Raw genomic sequence first — 17,078 nt, forward strand, 5'->3', positions numbered from 1 at the left:
AGCCTTTAGTTCTCCGTGAATCCTCACACTGTTAGTATCAGCCATGCCAACGCTTCAGGTTCGGGGGTCATCATCTCTAGCTCCTCAGTCAGAAGGATGCTGGTAAATGGTTTGAGCCCCGCAACAAATATTCACATAAGGATGCCAGCATGTTTCCTCCAAGGACAGAAGTTACACATTTTTTACTTTTAAAAAAGTTGTCACGTTCAGTCATTTATTATGCATTCGCGTACGTGAATGTGCGTGTGCATATGTGTGTGTATGTTGTGTTGTAGTTAGAGGGCAACTTTGAGAATCTGCTCTTTTATTTCACATGTGCATTCCCAGGGATTGAACTCAGGTCACCAGGCTTGGCAGCAACTGTTTTTAGCTGTTCAGTCATCTTTCTGGTTCCCAGGCATCTATCTTTTAGATGAAGCATCCTATTACACACACACACACACACACACACACACACACACAGAGTATAAAATTTTCTAATGAGCAATCCTATCATTTTTTTATTTTGATAAACCATCTTAACCTATAGTCGAGTTTGAACTGAACGTTAGTTATTTCATTCCTTTTAGATAGAAAAAAGTAACACAGAATATTGTTGAATTATGACAACTAAAAACAAAAATCCCTCCATGGCATGGAACTTAGAATAAATACGTTATAAATGGTTCTAAAACAAACAAAAAACAAAGAAAACCAAAATTCTACCAAGTATGTTGGTACACTCTGAGGTTGTGGCAGGAGGATTACTTTGATATCAAGAGTCTGAGACCTGCCCACGCAACACAGTAAGCCCCCAATCACAATAAAAATAAAAAACAAATAAAAATAAAATTTCAACATATTTTTCCTTGGACTAGATTATAAGAAAGAATGATTATATCTCCAATCATCACTAAAAATCTTCATTGATGAGTGCATAATCAGAAAACACAATACATTTACAGGGCGTTGAATAGGCAATTAATGAATATCGCCACCTTAAAAACTTGTATTACTCATGTATTTCTCATTCTCTAGTATGTTAGCCCTCTTAGCAAGCAAGTAAATTGAGGAACTATGAAGCGAGTTCTAGTAAAACTCTTGCCTTAACACAATTGAGATGACCTACGAAGAGACTTTAGGAGCCAACAAGCTGGTTCAAACGGGCACAATGACCATTTAAAGAGAAAAACCGACATCGACACTTGGCTTTTGTTCTACCTGTCTGCTAAAATCACAAGTGAATAGCTGGAGGGTACCGCTAGGGGGCAACAACACTCAGCGGCTTTGCCAGCGTTAGCACATAGGGGCGCTCCCTACCTCCCTTTCGTTCATCCCAACTTCCGCCGGAAGCGACTCGGGCAGTTGTTGTTCTCTTGTAATTGGGCTCTGGTTTTGTGGTAGTTCGTCCTCTACCCCCTCCCCTAGCGGGTGAGGTTACAGCGACGGGCTGGAGAGGCAAAGTGGAGTTAAGACACTGGGAGCGAGATGGACATCCTGAAGTCAGAGATTCTGCGGAAGCGGCAGCTGGTGGAGGACAGGAACCTGCTGGTGGTGAGTCCTGTGGCCGTGGAGTTTGGGTAGGGGCTGACAGATCTGCCCCATATCCTGGGCAAGTTGCTGGCCCAGGGGTAGCAAGGGGTAGAGGGTGGATTTGAACCCTGGTCTGACTCACTTCGGCGGCGCTTGCTGTCCTAACCAATATCAACTGCAGGTAGACCGATAAAACAACTTATTAGTCATTATGTATTCCAAATCATATTGCTGAGAATTAGTAAGCTTTGCCCCTAAGCGAGCTGGCACACGTCATAGACTTCAGTGTTTGTTCCTCTTTGTGTGCGCGTGTGTAAAAATTTATGCGCGAAGGACTGCGTGCATCTTGTTTACTAGTCAGTGATGTTTGACCAATGCAAACAGCTGTGTAAACCAGTCTCCACGAGGAGTTAAAACAGCTGTGTTCACTTTCCAAGCAGTCCCTGCGTGGGTTACCCGCCGAAGCAGCTTTTTTTTCCATCTCAGTGTTGCCTGCTCTAGAATTTCATATCAAAAGGATAGACATTTTAACATGGAGCTTTATTTGATCAGAATGTTCTGGGTACTACTCACTTTACTGCCTTTTTCTTCCCTTTCTTTTCTTTTCTTTTCTTTTTTTTAATTTCTGGAATTGTCTTCTGTTTGTCTGAGTAGACCCGGTTACCCATTCCCCTAGTGATGAGTATTTGAGCTGTTTTTCAGTATTGGTTGAGCAGATTGTGAGCCCCGGAGAAGCCTTGTTAGAGCTCTTTGGAAACGGCTGGGTTACAGAGTACGTGAATGCCTGTCATTGAAAAGGCCACGAAGTCTTTTTTAACATTGTGCTACCATGTTGCACATCTGTCATCAGTGTCTGAGCGTTGGCCAGTCCGCACTCTTGCCCCCTGTTTATGTTGTCTGCCTTTTCAGTGGAGAGGTATCTGTACGGTTCTAATTTTCATCTTCTTGAGAATTTCTAAGTACTTCCTGGGTGACTTTTTAGGTACTTACGTATTTTGTGTGTGTGTGTGTGTGTGTGTGTGTGTGTAGTATTAAAATGACTTACGAATTTAAATTAGGTTAGTCATTAATTCTCCGGACACTTTTATGTAGGCCTCCACTTTCTTTGATAAGTATGTTTTCTGCCTTTTTTTCTTCCAGATTGGGTTATTTATTTCACTCATAGTGTGTGTGTGTGTGTGTGTGTGTGTGTGTGTGTGTGTGTTTATATTTATATTTATAGATGGGGGAGAGCATGATAGGGCCCCCTGGGCTCGTCAACGACAAGATAATCAGTATAGATTGGAAACAGCTATGTAGGGTTTGCGTGAGGATGGTCAGGAACCAGAAAGACAGACAGAGATACTAGCTAAAACTCCAGGAGAGAAGTTTGGAAAGGGCCCCAATCCTCCAGATGGAAAATTGCACCAGGAATCTGAGGTATGGGTATATGTGTCTGTGTGTGTGTATGTCTGTCTATCTGTGTGTCTGTATGTCTCTAGCAGCACAGTGGCAGTGGTGAGGCCTCTATTACTGTCTAGGCACTGGAACCCTACAGTATTTCAGCTGTACCCGGAAACACTCTTCCAGGCTCAGCAGGTTGACCGAAGGCCTCAACTTTGACTGCCCTGCTCTGAATCCCAGCTGTCTCCTCACCCCGGGGCTGATTGCCACTCTCTTGCTCTCCCAATATAGCCTGTGAGATGCTGGTAGATGTGGACCTGCATGGACCCAGTCAGGATGACATTAGCTACCTGTTTGCTCTCTACATAGCCTGTCAGGTGCTGGTGGGCCCAGCCAGGGTGGCACCAGGCAGCTGTTCTTGGTCTCCTTCTGTTCTGCACTGCTGAACGTCAGAGCTGCAGGAAGTAGGGGACCATGGAATTCTACCCGCACTCAACGGTTCTTCCCTGTGGTCTTTACCCTCTATAGCCTTCTCCAAGCAGTTCATGAGATTAAACCCCTTCCTCTTTAATTCCTGAGATCTCCTCCCAGATGGATGCCCTCAACTGGTTCATGAATGTGCTTTAGATCTTCTGCAGCGTCTCAGCTGTAACTGATAAAAGTGTTTGAAACTGTTGATGAATCTGGCGCTGCTGGTGGCAGCTTCTGGGGAAAAGAAGTTCATCATGGGGTCCAGGGTGAACCTTGAGGTCGCAAGCCTCCTAAGGGCTGGGACTACAGCTGTATATCTAACTCCAACATGTGGAGTTCTTAATGGTTACCGTTTTTGTGTCTTCTCATTGGGAGATTAAGACAGTGGAGCAAGTAGGGAAAGAGTGGGGCAATTTCTTAAAATTCAGTGGACACTCGTCATGTGGTTCAGCCGTTCTTCCTGTCTGAGACACTGAGTAAATTGTAAAGGCACCATCTTCTATAAGCTTTCAGACGTTTATGAGCATTGTAAGAACATGTTGAATGGGATTTTCGTTTGATGCAAAGGAGGAGCTATAAAGTAACAGAACCCAGAATTGATACGCTAAGATTGCTAAAATTCCAGATAATGAGATCTCACACATTCCTCTGAAGTGCTCCTATTGATGGGGTTTCCAGAACTGGCCCTATGTGCTATCATTTCTGCTTCGATCTGGAGAAAGTAACAAAGGATATCTCTATGTGGTTCAAAATAAATCTGTCTGTAGAAATGATCTTTGAACTTAGTTGTTAAGAAACTGAATAAAAAAGCATTTTGAAAATGCTGTTGGTATATTCTCTTTGCTGTGAGAACTGTTGCTGTCAGGTAGAATACTTGAGTTTGTCACATATCAACACAGGTCCGCTTTGGAGAAGGGAGCCACAGGAACTCAGTGGGATTATCTTCAGGACTAAAAGTAGTAAATTCTTGAGAAACTGAGAAGTGTTTTTACAAGGTTTCTAGGAGTGCTTGGTAACTATGAGGCACGAACTTCTGCAAGGGCACGTTAATAATGTACTGTTTTGTCTTTGCTAGGAAAATAAAAAGTACTTCAAGCGGAGTGAACTTGCAAAAAAGGAAGAGGAAGCTTATTTTGAAAGATGTGGCTACAAGGTAAAAAGTTCCAGCTTTTATGTTAAGTCATGTGTTTCTGAGTTTACATTTTTACAGCTGTCATTAAATAACAAAATTATTGATCTCTGTTCAATTTATCAATGTTATACGTTAGCCTATAAGTGAGAAGCCTTCTGGAGAGGTATGAGTTTTTGGTTTTGATTTGGCTTTAAAAACAAAACAAAACAAAACAGAATTCAGGAAAATATGTGCATGACTTTTGGCTTGGAATGGTTTGGCTTTTTGTGGACAGCATGAACTGGCTTGAGATCAAAGCTTGATTTTTTTTTTTTTAATTAAGTCCCCATTCTGATATTCCCTCTCCCACCACTCTCTCCCTTACCTCTCCCAATCAAACAGTGTGTTTTGAAAGAGCTCAACACACTTTATTCATTCAGCCTTGATCGCTTCAGCAGCAAACAGTACGCCTCTGCTTCCTCCTGCCTACTTTAAGAAGTTGGCCTTATGTTAATATTGTCCATAGTTCCTTTTGGGCCTAGTACTCATGCTTGAAATAGAGACGTAAGCTTGTTTGTTTTAAACTTGGGGCAGCATTTGTGTCGTCTGTTGGTTAGAAGGAGAGTGTTTAAATCTGTGAGCTGTCTGAAAGGCTTCATTTGTGTGCCTTAGACGCTTGGCTGAGGTGATCTCTCACATTGTCTCGTTGATAATGCGTGCGAAGAGCTGAAGTCTTTAAGGTGGAGAAGCCGTTCCAGTTGTTTTCAAAGCAGACATAGTTTAATTCTTGGCTGGAAGCTAACAGATTCCATCAAAACATCCTGGATCTTACATTGGGTAATACTCCTGTGCATGGACTGGAGAAAGTTCTGGAAATTAATCTGTATGGTGTAGCATTTGTAGAGGAAAGCATGAGGAATGTAGCTGCTATGGGTATGCATTTGATTTTATAGTTTACTGTTGGAAAAGGCGAGTATCGAAGGAATATTTCTAAAGATAGAGGCTTAAAAGTTTATCATGTATTTTGATAGGTTTCTTTAAAGATACCAACTTCATTTACTTTTAGTTTAGAAAAGTAAAAGACATTTTATTATGTACATAACCACTGAGTAGCTGTGTCGACAGAAGAGTCTCATGTCTGTCTCACCCAGCATCATGGCCAGGCTTGACCTGGAGTCAGAATCCTTTATCAGAGCTTTGTCTGCTGTCAGTCTTTGTGAGCGCCGGCCTCTGCCACCCTTCCAGGAGGTAGGAGAGCAGGTCTAATGCAGTGTGCCCCTGCCTTATGTGCTCCTTTTGTTGATGGAGATGGTGACTCCATCTGAACGAGTGCCTTAGATCTTTGTCCCAGAGCTGTCAGTCAGCTGTCTCCCTCTCCCCCCTCTCCTGATACTTGTATCAGAACTCAGGTGGAAGAAATACCCACTTACGTGATGAGAAAGGATGATAACCTTTGTTGCTCTCCAACGACCCTCCCTCCTTGGAGTAGGGACAGTACACGTGGTTGCTCTTACTCCTTTGTAGACGCTAGCCCTCGGTTTTAAAGCTTGGTGCTGTTTTTGCCTGTGTAAGTATTCAAAACATTAGTTTTTTTATTTCTTTTGTTTTACCTTTAACCATAACCTGTAGAATCATGAATTGCAGAATTCTTTGTTTCTTTTTTCTTTTTTCTTTTTTTTTTTTTTTTCGGAGCTGGGGACCGAACCCAGGGCCTTGCACTTGCTAGGCAAGCGCTCTACCACTGAGCTAAATCCCCAACCCCTGAATTCTTTGTTTCTTAAGCAGTTCTTTCTGTTTCTTTGAATCTATTCCTACTTCTGAATTTTAAACTTCTCTCGTGGTTGGATGGGAACCACACTTCAGTATATTTCCAGACTATACAGTGAGGATTTTAATTTGCAGGACTCAGTTTTCTCAGTCTGTGACTGACTCCTGCCCAGAGATGAGGACACAGATGAAGGCATTTTCCTATGCAGGGTCTTGAGTGAGAGTCCACACTCCTCAGGGGCAGTCAGCCTTCATTCCTTCTCTTCAAGGTCGGTAGCTTATTGTAGTCCAGTTGTGCACAGCTCTGAACACACTTCCACATGCCTAGTAGTGGTTTATCCAAGGTTGGAATACTGTGTCTGAAGAAGCTAAGTGGGAAACAGTTCTTTCCTTGGTGTCTGTACAGGTGAGCAGCAATTGGATAACCCTTGAGGACAGGTTTCTCACAGAGACAAATCAGTTGTTTTCAAGAGAGCACGTGGGCTGTTTCAGTGTCGGGGAGAAGTTAAGTTGCTGTTTAAGCACTGCTGAGTGTCTTTGTTTTGGAAAGCATTGTACTTATGCGACTCTTTATACCAAGAATGCGCTCGGCCGGCTGCATGCTCTCCACGTGCCCTGTTCCTGACGGATGTTTGATCAGCTCTTGGAAGCATGCACAGTTACTCTGCAGCCTGTGCTCAGGGGACAGGGGATTACTCTTCAGGAGGGACACTCTAGTAGGCGGTGGCTAGGGCGAGGACATGATGAATAGGTTGGTAAGTTTGAATCTCATTTCTTTTGCCTATTAATATAGGTACAGCCAAAAGAGGATGACCAGAAACCACTAACGTCATCAAATCCAGTGCTGGAACTTGAACTAGCAGAGGAAAAGCTTCCTATGACTCTTTCTAGGCAAGAGGTAAGGGTTTGCTTATTTTGTAGCCAGAAAGAAAAATCTTATGTGGTCAGACTTTTTTCCCCATGAACTTCAAAATCTCAGTTTCCTTTGGTAGTGTTCTTACTCCAGAAAACAGCAGCAGTAACAACAGAAACCAGGAGCCAAGGCTTTGGAGAGTGGCTGCTTCTTAAGAAGTCTGGGGTTGGATTCCCAGCACACACATGGTGCTGCCTCCCAAGCCTGTAACTCTAGTTTTAGGGGACCCAGTGCCCCCTTCTGGCCTCTTTGGGCACCAGACCTACATGCAGGGAAGACACACATGTAACCCCCAGCCCCCAACATGTTTAACATTGTGTGAGTGCATGTGTGTGTGTGGGCACCCATGTCAGGACACACGTGGAGGTACGATGACAGCGCTGTGCAGTCGGTTTTCCCCTTTTACCTTCCCGTGGGTTTCAGGCATCAAACCCAGGGCACGGGGCTTGTGCAGCGTTGCCTCCCCGTCATTGAGCCTCTCTCCCACCCAGTAGTCAAGCTTAAACAATACACACACATTTACACATTCTAAGTAATTACTCCAGAGGACCTGAGCTGTTATAAAATGTTAAGGCATTTTCATAATGCAGCTAGCATGTCTGTTGTATGAAATCCTGGAAGAGCAAACACTGTGCATTTTTTGTTTTCATATTTCAAAATGGTGTTTGGTCATTAACATACCTATTAACAGAGACTTAAAGGAAAGGTCGTGGTTATATGAGATGAGGACCAAAAGTGTGTTTCTTCCTTATATTCTGATGTGTGTGTATGTGTGTGTGTGTGTGTGTGTGTCTGTCTGTCTGTCTGTGTGTGTGTCTAAAACTAGAAGGTTTACATTAAGGGCTTGCTTTAGATTTGCATTACAGATTCATATGTCAAACTGATAGAAATTATTTAGAAAAAAATTCATGTGATATTTGTGTAAAAATAGTGCTGGTGTAAAGCACTTTCCCCCTTTCATTCACAAATGTATCTATTCGCAAGTGTATCTATTCACAAGTGTACCTATTCATAAGTGTATCTTTTATAACTGAGACATGTGAAAATTGACTTGAAGGATCTCCATTCAGTCATAGCGACTCAGTGGAGAGTGGGCCTCAGCTGAATCCCTGGGATATAGGAGAGAGCCCACTCCTGTATGTTTTCTCCAACTTCTGCACACACTTCATGGTTCACTGCCCACCCAAATACACTCCTTTTAAAAGTTTGAAGGATTTTATATTTCATCCAGAAACACCTATTTAGGTAATTAAATCATATTTATTAAACTCAGGTTTCAGTTTAAGATAAACATGCAGACTGTCTTGAGATGTTCATTTAGGTCTTCCCTTTTGAAGCTCCCTGGCATTTATCTCTCCTCCTAGGTCATCAGAAGACTGAGAGAGAGAGGAGAGCCAATGAGGCTGTTTGGGGAAACTGACTATGATGCTTTCCAGCGTTTAAGAAAAATAGAGATTCTCACACCAGAAGTTAACAAGGTAAGAGGTTAGACCAAACCTAAACCGTAGGATAGTCGCACGTAAGTCAGGGCAGCGTGGGGTTTGAGTGACAGCATCATCATAGGCGAACATGGGAAACAGTATCCGCTTACTGCTGCCGAAGTAAGCCCGTGCTTCTAAGGGAAGTCTGTGTCTTAAGCATAATGCATTGATTTTGACAAATAGCATGTGAACATATTAGCAGACCGTCTGCATCCAAGGATAAAGAATATTGTCATATCTCTTCCTGGGCAGCTACCCTTCTGACTGAAGACACTGGACTAAGTCTCACTTGCTGTTGTGGTGTTAGCATTTTTGTATTTCCTGTATGTAGAAACAGTTCTGCTGCTCAGGATGACAGCGCCATCCACGTTGTTGTGTACAGTTCCCATGTTACTGCTCAGTTCGTTTGGTTACATGAACATACGGCGGTTTGTTCCTCAGTTCGGGCCACTGCTACCACGAACGCTCATAAGCAGGGTCTCAGGGAGGAGGGTGTAGTCCCCCACTCTCCTAGGAAAATATGTTTTCTTGGGAAATATCTACAGGCAGCATTGACGAGAGAGGAGAAGTGCGTGCCTTCTAAGTGCTGGGCAATCCTGAAGCTCAGCCTGGGGTATTGTTAGACGTTAACCTTTAAACCTTTCTCCTTCTCGTATGTTAAAATCTCAGGGTTTTATCCGTGCCCCTGATGTGACGATGACTGACCATCTTTTCCTGCTCTCCTTCCTTTGTACAGTGTCTGTGTTGTTTCATTGCTGTGACAAGGGGCCTCAGTTATTTGGTGACACTCTGAAGGGATGCAGTCCCTTAGAGCAGGGAAGGCAGGGGCTGTTGGTCACACTGCATACACACAGGGGCAGAGGGATCTGTCTGGTGTTTGGCTTTTTCTGCTCTTTGTTTCATTTGGGACCACAGGCCATGGAGTGGGACCCCCACACTCAGTGCAGGTGTCCATCCTCAGTTAGCTCAGTCCCAGGAGTCACGGCTCCCCAGAGATCTGTCTCCACAAATCCCACAGGCTTATGAAAGCCCTTTGCTCATCTTTTAATTGGTGTGTTTGTCTTTTTCTTAGTGATTTGACAGTTCTGTATTTGTGCTGCAGAAAAGCCCTTGGTGAGGAGCACAGGTAGGGTTTTTGACTGGTTTCTTCCACACCGGCGTACTTCTTTTTTTTTTGGTTCTTTTTTTCGGAGCTGGGGACCGAACCCAGGGCCTTGCGCTTCCTAGGTAAGCGCTCTACCACTGAGCTAAATCCCCAGCCCCGGTGTACTTCTTAATGGAGTATTGCTGAGCAGAAGTTTAAATTGTGATGAAGTCCCAATTGATGGATTCTTTCTTAATTTTTATTTATTTTAATTTAAATTTCTCAATAGTTGTTGGTTTTGTGTTCTGTTTCAGAATTCTTTGCATATGCCGAGGACTTGAGGAGTTGTTTTGTGTTTTCTTCTGACAGTAACAGTTGTAGATTTTGCGTGGGGGGCTCTGGTTACAGGTCAGTGTGCAGCATCTGGTCCATGAGCAGTCGACAGGGATGAGGCTTTGCTTGGTTGTCTGGTTCTGTGGGTATCAAGGTATTGTTTGCTCAGCTCCTCTGTGGCTTCATTAGCTTTTTATCAATTTGCTCTGTTAAATACTGAAAGATGTGTATGGCTGGCCATATACCAGACCTTCCTAAGACTTGGTGCTGTGAAGGGTTTGTTAATATCAAGTCTTCTTGGTTATTTGGGACTTTAATGACACCAGACAAACTCAGTCTATCATTTGGTTGGTCTAACTAGGTAGTCCTTTGCCTAAGATGTGATTACAGACCAATGGAAATGGTTGTGTATGTGAGGAGCCCTCCCCACCCCCTTGGCCTGGTCCTACCTTTACTCACAGGCTTACTCCATCTCTTGGAGTGGTGGGTGTAGCTGGGGTTGGTTAGGGGTCTTGCTCCATGCATTCTGTGTGCTAGTTAGTGCTTCCTGTCTGCTTTCCTTGTTTCCAGACCACTGTCTTCATTGAATCTCAGCAGAGCCAGTCCAGCCCTGTGATACCAAGTTCCTGGGATATTTGTGGTCTTCTTTGTCTATAATGATGTGTTTGCAGTGTGTCTCTCTAAAATGCCTCTGAAAATATTGTCTTTATTTTTCTAGACACAATGCAGAAAGAATTAGTTGCTTCCCTCTCTGGGTTCCCATAATTAACCTCTGCTGATGCACTTAGTACATTCCACTAATGACAGAGTTTTGGACACATATATCCTATCCCTGGGGTCAGGGGTGCTTTGTTTTAGCGTATGTGGCTTAGACATAACGTATAAAGGTCGTGAGGAAAGAGCAGAGGTCTAAAGGGCCTGGATTGTATTCCTGGATGTCAGTCATTAGTTGTGTGACCAGTGGCAAGTCTTTTACTCTGCTCCCGGCCTTGTTTGCAAAATAGAGACATCGTGGTCCTCTGCTCACTGGGACAACTGTTGGGCACCTGGTCCTGCACATACATAGAGCAAGGCTCAGTGCTTGCTAAGTTAAAAGGGTTTGAGTGATAGAGGATGTAGGCTGCTCAGATGCAGCGAGTGCTGTAGTGAGTGACAGTGCTCACGGCCTTTACTAGCTCAGAAAGGAACTCTGCTAGACTTGAGAACAGCCCTGCTCATAGTAAACGTGAAGTAAACCAACAACTACTACTTAGAACCGCTCTCCGGAGTGGGTGGAATTATTCCTATTTATAGTGAGGCAGCCAAAGCATAAAGGTAAGTTGCTCAAGAACTCCCACGCAGGATGGGTCTGAACCAAGTCTACCTTTCCTCTCAGGCCCTGCCACATAACATTTCTCACTCTTCTCCCTGTCCCTTCTGCTCAGCATCCCCAGCCCTGCTCCCTGTCCCTTTTGCTCAGCATCCCCAGCCCTGCTCCCTATCTCTCTCTTCAGCATCCCCAGCCCTGCTCCCTGTCCCTTTTCCTCAGCATCCCCAGCCCTGCTCCCTGTCCCTTCTCTTCAGCATCCCCAGCCCTGCTCCCCGTCCCTTCTGCTCAGCATCCCTAGCCCTGCTCCCTGTCCCTTCTTCTCAGCATCCCCAGCCCTGCTCCCTGTCCCTTCTCTTCAACATCCCCAGCCCTGCTCCCTGTCCCTTCTCCTCAGCATCCCCAGCCCTGCTCCCTGGCTCTCTGCTCAGCATCCCCAGCCCTGCTCCCTGTCCCTTCTCTTCAGCATCCCCAGCCCTGCTCCCTGTTCCTTCTGCTCAGCATCCCCAGCCCTGCTCCCTGTCCCTTCTCCTCAGCATCCCCAGCCCTGCTCCCTGTCCCTTCTCTTCAGCATCCCCAGCCCTGCTCCCTGTCCCTTCTCCTCAGCATCCCCAGCCCTGCTCCCTGTCTCTCTGCTCAGCATCCCCAGCCCTGCTCCCTGGCTCTCTGCTCAGCATCCCCAGCCCTGCTCCCTGTCTCTCCTCAGCATCCCCAGCCCTGCTCCCTTTCCCTTCTCCTCAGCAGCCCCAGCCCTGCTCCCCGGTTCTTTGCCTCACAGCTGGTGCTAAGGGAGTCTGTTCTCTTCTTCTTAATTAAATATTCAAGCCAGGAGATACATTGAATGTGAATCTTGCTACTTTGGTAGAAACAAAGTTTAGAGCCTGGTTAAAGAGACACCAGGTGTTTTTCATTGACCTATGGGAGTTCAGAGCAAGTGGAATGAGGTTAGACAGGTATGTGACCTGGGAAAATGGATTGGGGACCTCTGGTGAGACCTGGTCACAGTCACTCACCTTGGTTATTAGAACATTATGATGAGGATTTTTAGATTTGTATTATGTCTGTCTTCTTGCTCTTCACAATAGACTGGACAGTGTATGCATTGTTTTAAATATGTGTATAAGAGTTAACTTCCCAGTGATGCTAGTGTTAGTGTAATGATGTGATCTGTCTCCTCCCCTAGTTTGGACAAGCCCTTGACAGGACACGCATTGTTTGGCATGGATTTGGGAGAGGAAGGTTGAGACAAGTTCATGTAGCCCAGGCTGCTCTAGAACTGAACCACCTGGTCCTCTTCCCTCTACCTTCAACTGCTGTGGCTACAGGTGTGTCCTACCATGACCTGGAGAGCTTCCTGCCGCTAGGCAAGCACCCTGCTGACTGAGCGACAGCCCAGCTGCATTGTATGTGATAAGAAGGAAGGAGCCCAGATGACACACGGTGGCGCTTCCTTCCTAACTGGTGCACTTCTTGTTCTCACCCTAGGGCTTAAGGAATGACCTAAAAGCGGCTCTGGACAAGATTGACCAGCAGTACTTGAATGAAATCGTGGGTGGTCAGGAACCTGGAGAGGAGGACACACAGAATGATCTGAAGGTTCACGAGGAAAACACCACCATTGAGGAGTTAGAGGTAGGCTCTGCCCCAGCTCAGCCTGCTCCCCAGCGTCCCTTCCTCCTCAGGAGCAAGTCACTGAGTTGGACGATGTTTCTGCACCGGTCACTCCTTCCTTGTCCCGCAGGCTGGCTTCGCTCCCTCATTCTCTCGCTCACTCACCTGTCCTACCTTCCGAGGTGATCACTGGAGCATTGGTGTGCATCCTTCTATTTGCCGGTGATGTGCCTGAAAAGCTTACAGTTTTTATTGCATGTAAAGTAACAGTGTTCTGTGGTGATGATCTTTATTTTATTGCTGTTTCCCCATTTCATATTGTTTTTAAGATCCACACTTGATTTTCTTGCTTTGGCTGTATATTACAGCATTCTTGTATTTTAGATTTCTTGTAACAATGGGCACTTTGGTTGCTCTCAGCTCTTCCTTAGCCAGAGACATGGACTGGAACAGAATTGTGTTGCTTATCCGTACATCTTTAATTCGTCTGAGTGCTACCAAACGGCTCTGTGGCATGGTTGTCCCAGGGCTGTCCTGCTAGCAGCACATGAGGGGCGTGTCCATACATTTCTGCTAGCACTTGCCACTGTATAACCGCCTGATTCTGGCACTGTGTTCATGAGAACAAGGTGTGTAATCTTCATGAAAAACAGTCTTGTGTCATGTAAGTGTCTAGCATTAACAAATGCAGGTTAGAGTTTTCTGTGTTTACTTTAACATAGTACAAGCTGTTGCTTGTGTTTGCTTCAGTCTCTGGCTTCTGAGTGTGCAGAGATCTCTAGAGCAAGGTCGTGGCTGGGGACGCCATTTTATTGCCCTCCCCTCATCACTCATGTAAGATGCTTTGTAACTTTTACTAAATAATTGGAGTGAGCATTCCCTCATCAGTCAGACTCGTTCCCTCCCCCTCTCTGTCCCTCTAACCCTCCCTCCCCTCCCTCAATTCCTCCTCCCTGACTTCCCTGTTTTTTTAAACAATGCAATATACTTTACCCAAATAAAGTATACAGTCAAGTGGCTCATGAAACATATCCACAGGGCATTGTCACCACCAGCACAATCTGATTGTAGGCCATTTTATCCATCTAGGAGAAGTGGCCGGCTCTGTTACAGTCACTGATGGTTTATATTAAACTTGCAAGTTGAGGCTCAGCTGTGAAGACACCGTGCACTGCTCTCGAAAGCTTGGTTCCCAGCACCACCACCCACCGACCCCCCCACCGATACACCCCCCACCGATACACCTCCCACCCCCCACTGGCCCCCTCCCCCCACCTGCTGCTGAACAGCACACAGCTCTGGGCTCTGTGTTCTGAGCTCACACACATGTCCAAACACAGATATGTTGCGTAAGGCAATAATAGTCTGTGAACTGTGTGTGTGTGTGTGTGTGTGAGAGTGTGTGTGTGTGTGTGTGTGTGTGTGTGTGTGTGTGTGTGTGTGTGTGTGTACTGTGTGCAGGACTTGTGGCAGGGACATATGCTACTGCATGCGTGTGGAGTGCAGAGTGTGGCTGTGCGAGCCTGATCCTCTCTCCACCGTTCCCTGGGTTTTGGGGATTTACCTCAGGCTATCCAGCCCGCCACAGCAGACAGCACTTGCCTTACCCTTGAGCCATCTTGCTGACTCTCTTACCTCTCCATTCATAATTCTCTACCTAGAAATAGGCAGTTTTCTCTGACTTGTCTAGAAATTTCAACAAATAAAATAAAAATTGGCCAGTATGCATTATTAAAGCCTCTGTAACCAGTACTGGTCACACACTCTCATACACCTTCTGTTTAAATTGCTCTGTGTTAGTGAACAGTGTTCCCTTTCTTCTCTTGAGGCACTGGGGGAGTCCTTAGGGAAAGGTGACGATCACAAGGACATGGACATCATCACCAAGTTCCTGAAGGTGAGTGCCATAGGGAAGGGGCGGACAGCACTGTGGACACTGGGACGGAGGAGGGAGGAGGAGGGAGGAGCGTTCCTAGGTTGGGTGTATTCTGTTTGTACCTGTCAGGTGAGTGCCTGGTGAGAAGTGGCTGCCCCACTGGCGCCCCTCGCTGTCTATGCGGTGGATGTCGAATGGAAATGTTGTCTGCTTTCTGTGTAGGGCCTTCCCTAAAAGCCCGAGAAAATGACTGCACTGTTTGAAGGGGTTTCCTGTTCTCTACAAATACCTTAGAGGGAAGTGCCAGGGGGAGGTGGGGAGGTGGGCAGGAGGGAGCTTGGGAGGACATTGGCAGTGCAGAAAGTGATCATATCTAACCTTTGAGCAAGGTCCGTTTCTTGAATACTATGTATACTCGCTCATTCTTGCTTATTTACTAATTCTTTATTTGCTGTCAGCATTTCTCTTTAGTTATCTGAGGAGAACATGGTCAGATCCTAAATTCATTTAAATGTTTGTGTTCAGACTGGGAGACTTAATCAAGGAGTGCTTTTGTTTGTAGTTACATTTTATTTTAGTTTGCTGTTTAGAATTTTAAAGCATTGGATTGTGAATGCTTTAGCTGCCAGAGTTCTAAGCTACCTGGGCTACAGTGTAGAACTGGACTCTCAGTGGGCAGCAGCACAGAGCTGCCTCCATGAGACGTCTGTCCTCACGTCTGTCCTTGTCACCTGCCCCTGAAAGAGTCTGTAGTTAGACCCAAGGGGCTCTGGGTTCCTGAGAACTCCGCATGGATCACAGTTTTAGTTTTCTTTCTTTCTTTTTTTCTTCCTTCACTAGTTGTTGGTGGGATTTTAAAATTGATTTCTCTGTTCTTTGAAAGTCCAAATAGTATATAACATACTTCAAACACTGATCAAATATCAAAATGCATATAATATGGTACATAAATATGATAACCTAGATTAGTTGAATTATGTGTAATAGGTACAAGTAAACATAGTGAGTTTATTTCAGTCCAGTCATTAAGGAATTGATAGCTTGCTCTTGAGGAAGTGGTCCATCTTCACACCGTAGCAGTAATAAATTATGGCTGTTTTGACTTTGAAGCACATGATGAAACAAACAAGTTCTTTGTTAATTAAATCTTACTTGATGACAATTTATTCAAGAAGGATGGTGTGGTGAGGATGATTCTATACCAACCGTCCCTGTGTTAGGGAGCTTCTCACACACACCACTGAATGGCATTGCAGCCTTAACTTTTTTCCCAACAGTTTCTTCTTGGTGTTTGGGCTAAAGAATTGAATTCCAGAGAGGATTACGTGAAACGCAGCGTGCAGGGCAAACTGAACAGTGCTACCCAGAAGCAGACCGAGTCCTACCTCAGACCACTTTTCAGAAAGCTCCGGAAAAGGGTAAGGCTTCTGGGAAATACTTTTTTAACTCACGTTTTTGTTTGTTTGTTTGTTTGTTGTTTGTTTAAATCAGAATATATAGAATAGTTTTCATTATGGTAGCTTCTAAAACTAGTTGTTTTTTTTTTCTTTTTTTTTTTAGAATCTTCCTGCTGATATTAAAGAATCAATAACAGATATTATTAAGTTCATGCTACAGAGAGAGTACGTGAAGGTAAAATTTATATTATGTGTTACAGTTACTGTGACCATTACAGAGCGGGGAGAATTTTACATAGTACATTGAAGAATGAGTGTGAAGCAGGTAGGAGGGAAACATTCTGTTCTCCTGGTGCTGAGTAACAAAGTTGAGACCTCCACTGTGTTTCTTAGTCATTTTAAAGGCTTCTTCAGTGTATGCTCGCTGTGCAGGCATGTTTGTCCTATGGACGGGATTGAATTTCAGAGTGTTAAATAGTTGATTATGGCCCAGAATGAGTGCTCCCATATAAGCAAGGTTCTCAGACCACTGCAAAAGCTCTCTTAATTGGTAACATAGCTGAACTCTTGCCTGACTGACTCAGAGGCGCTTACCTATGGGTTGTAATGTGTCTGAGTTTGGAAATTGCTCTTGGAAGGCTGACAGGACTCATCCCTCCCTCCACAGCCCTGTAGAGCTAGCTGACTGCTTGGTGGGAGTGCAGTTCCCATCCAGTCTAGTGTGTTTAACTCTTGAGTGGGCTCGGCAGAGGTGTTAGAAAGCACCAGGATCCAGACCTTAGGGAGAGCTTAGAAGCCGGCATTGGAGGGAAGGCAGTTGTAGACGGGAGAGA

The 17,078-nt window shown here is 44.9% G+C and overlaps 1 protein-coding gene across 11 annotated transcripts in view; it reads left to right on the forward strand.

The window, feature by feature from the left end:
* Positions 1 to 1,342: 1,342 nt before the first annotated feature.
* The window catches only part of Prpf18 (pre-mRNA processing factor 18), a 30,580-nt gene continuing 14,844 nt past the window's right edge, over positions 1,343 to 17,078 (forward strand). For 4 of the 11 annotated variants that reach the window (XM_087589751.1, XM_087589752.1, XM_087589749.1 and 1 more), the window contains exons 1-9: positions 1,343 to 1,533; positions 4,442 to 4,519; positions 4,635 to 4,661; positions 7,038 to 7,142; positions 8,522 to 8,635; positions 12,847 to 12,993; positions 14,801 to 14,869; positions 16,126 to 16,266; positions 16,409 to 16,480. In XM_087589751.1, the coding sequence (XP_087445877.1) occupies positions 1,468 to 1,533; positions 4,442 to 4,519; positions 4,635 to 4,661; positions 7,038 to 7,142; positions 8,522 to 8,635; positions 12,847 to 12,993; positions 14,801 to 14,869; positions 16,126 to 16,266; positions 16,409 to 16,480 (819 nt within the window). In that variant the 5' untranslated portion in view covers positions 1,343 to 1,467. 11 annotated transcript variants of the gene reach the window in all.

The sequence above is a fragment of the Rattus norvegicus genome, chromosome 17 (assembly GCF_021556685.1).
Source record: "Rattus norvegicus strain SHRSP/BbbUtx chromosome 17, alternate assembly SHRSP_T2T, whole genome shotgun sequence".
NCBI lineage: Eukaryota > Metazoa > Chordata > Mammalia > Rodentia > Muridae > Rattus > Rattus norvegicus.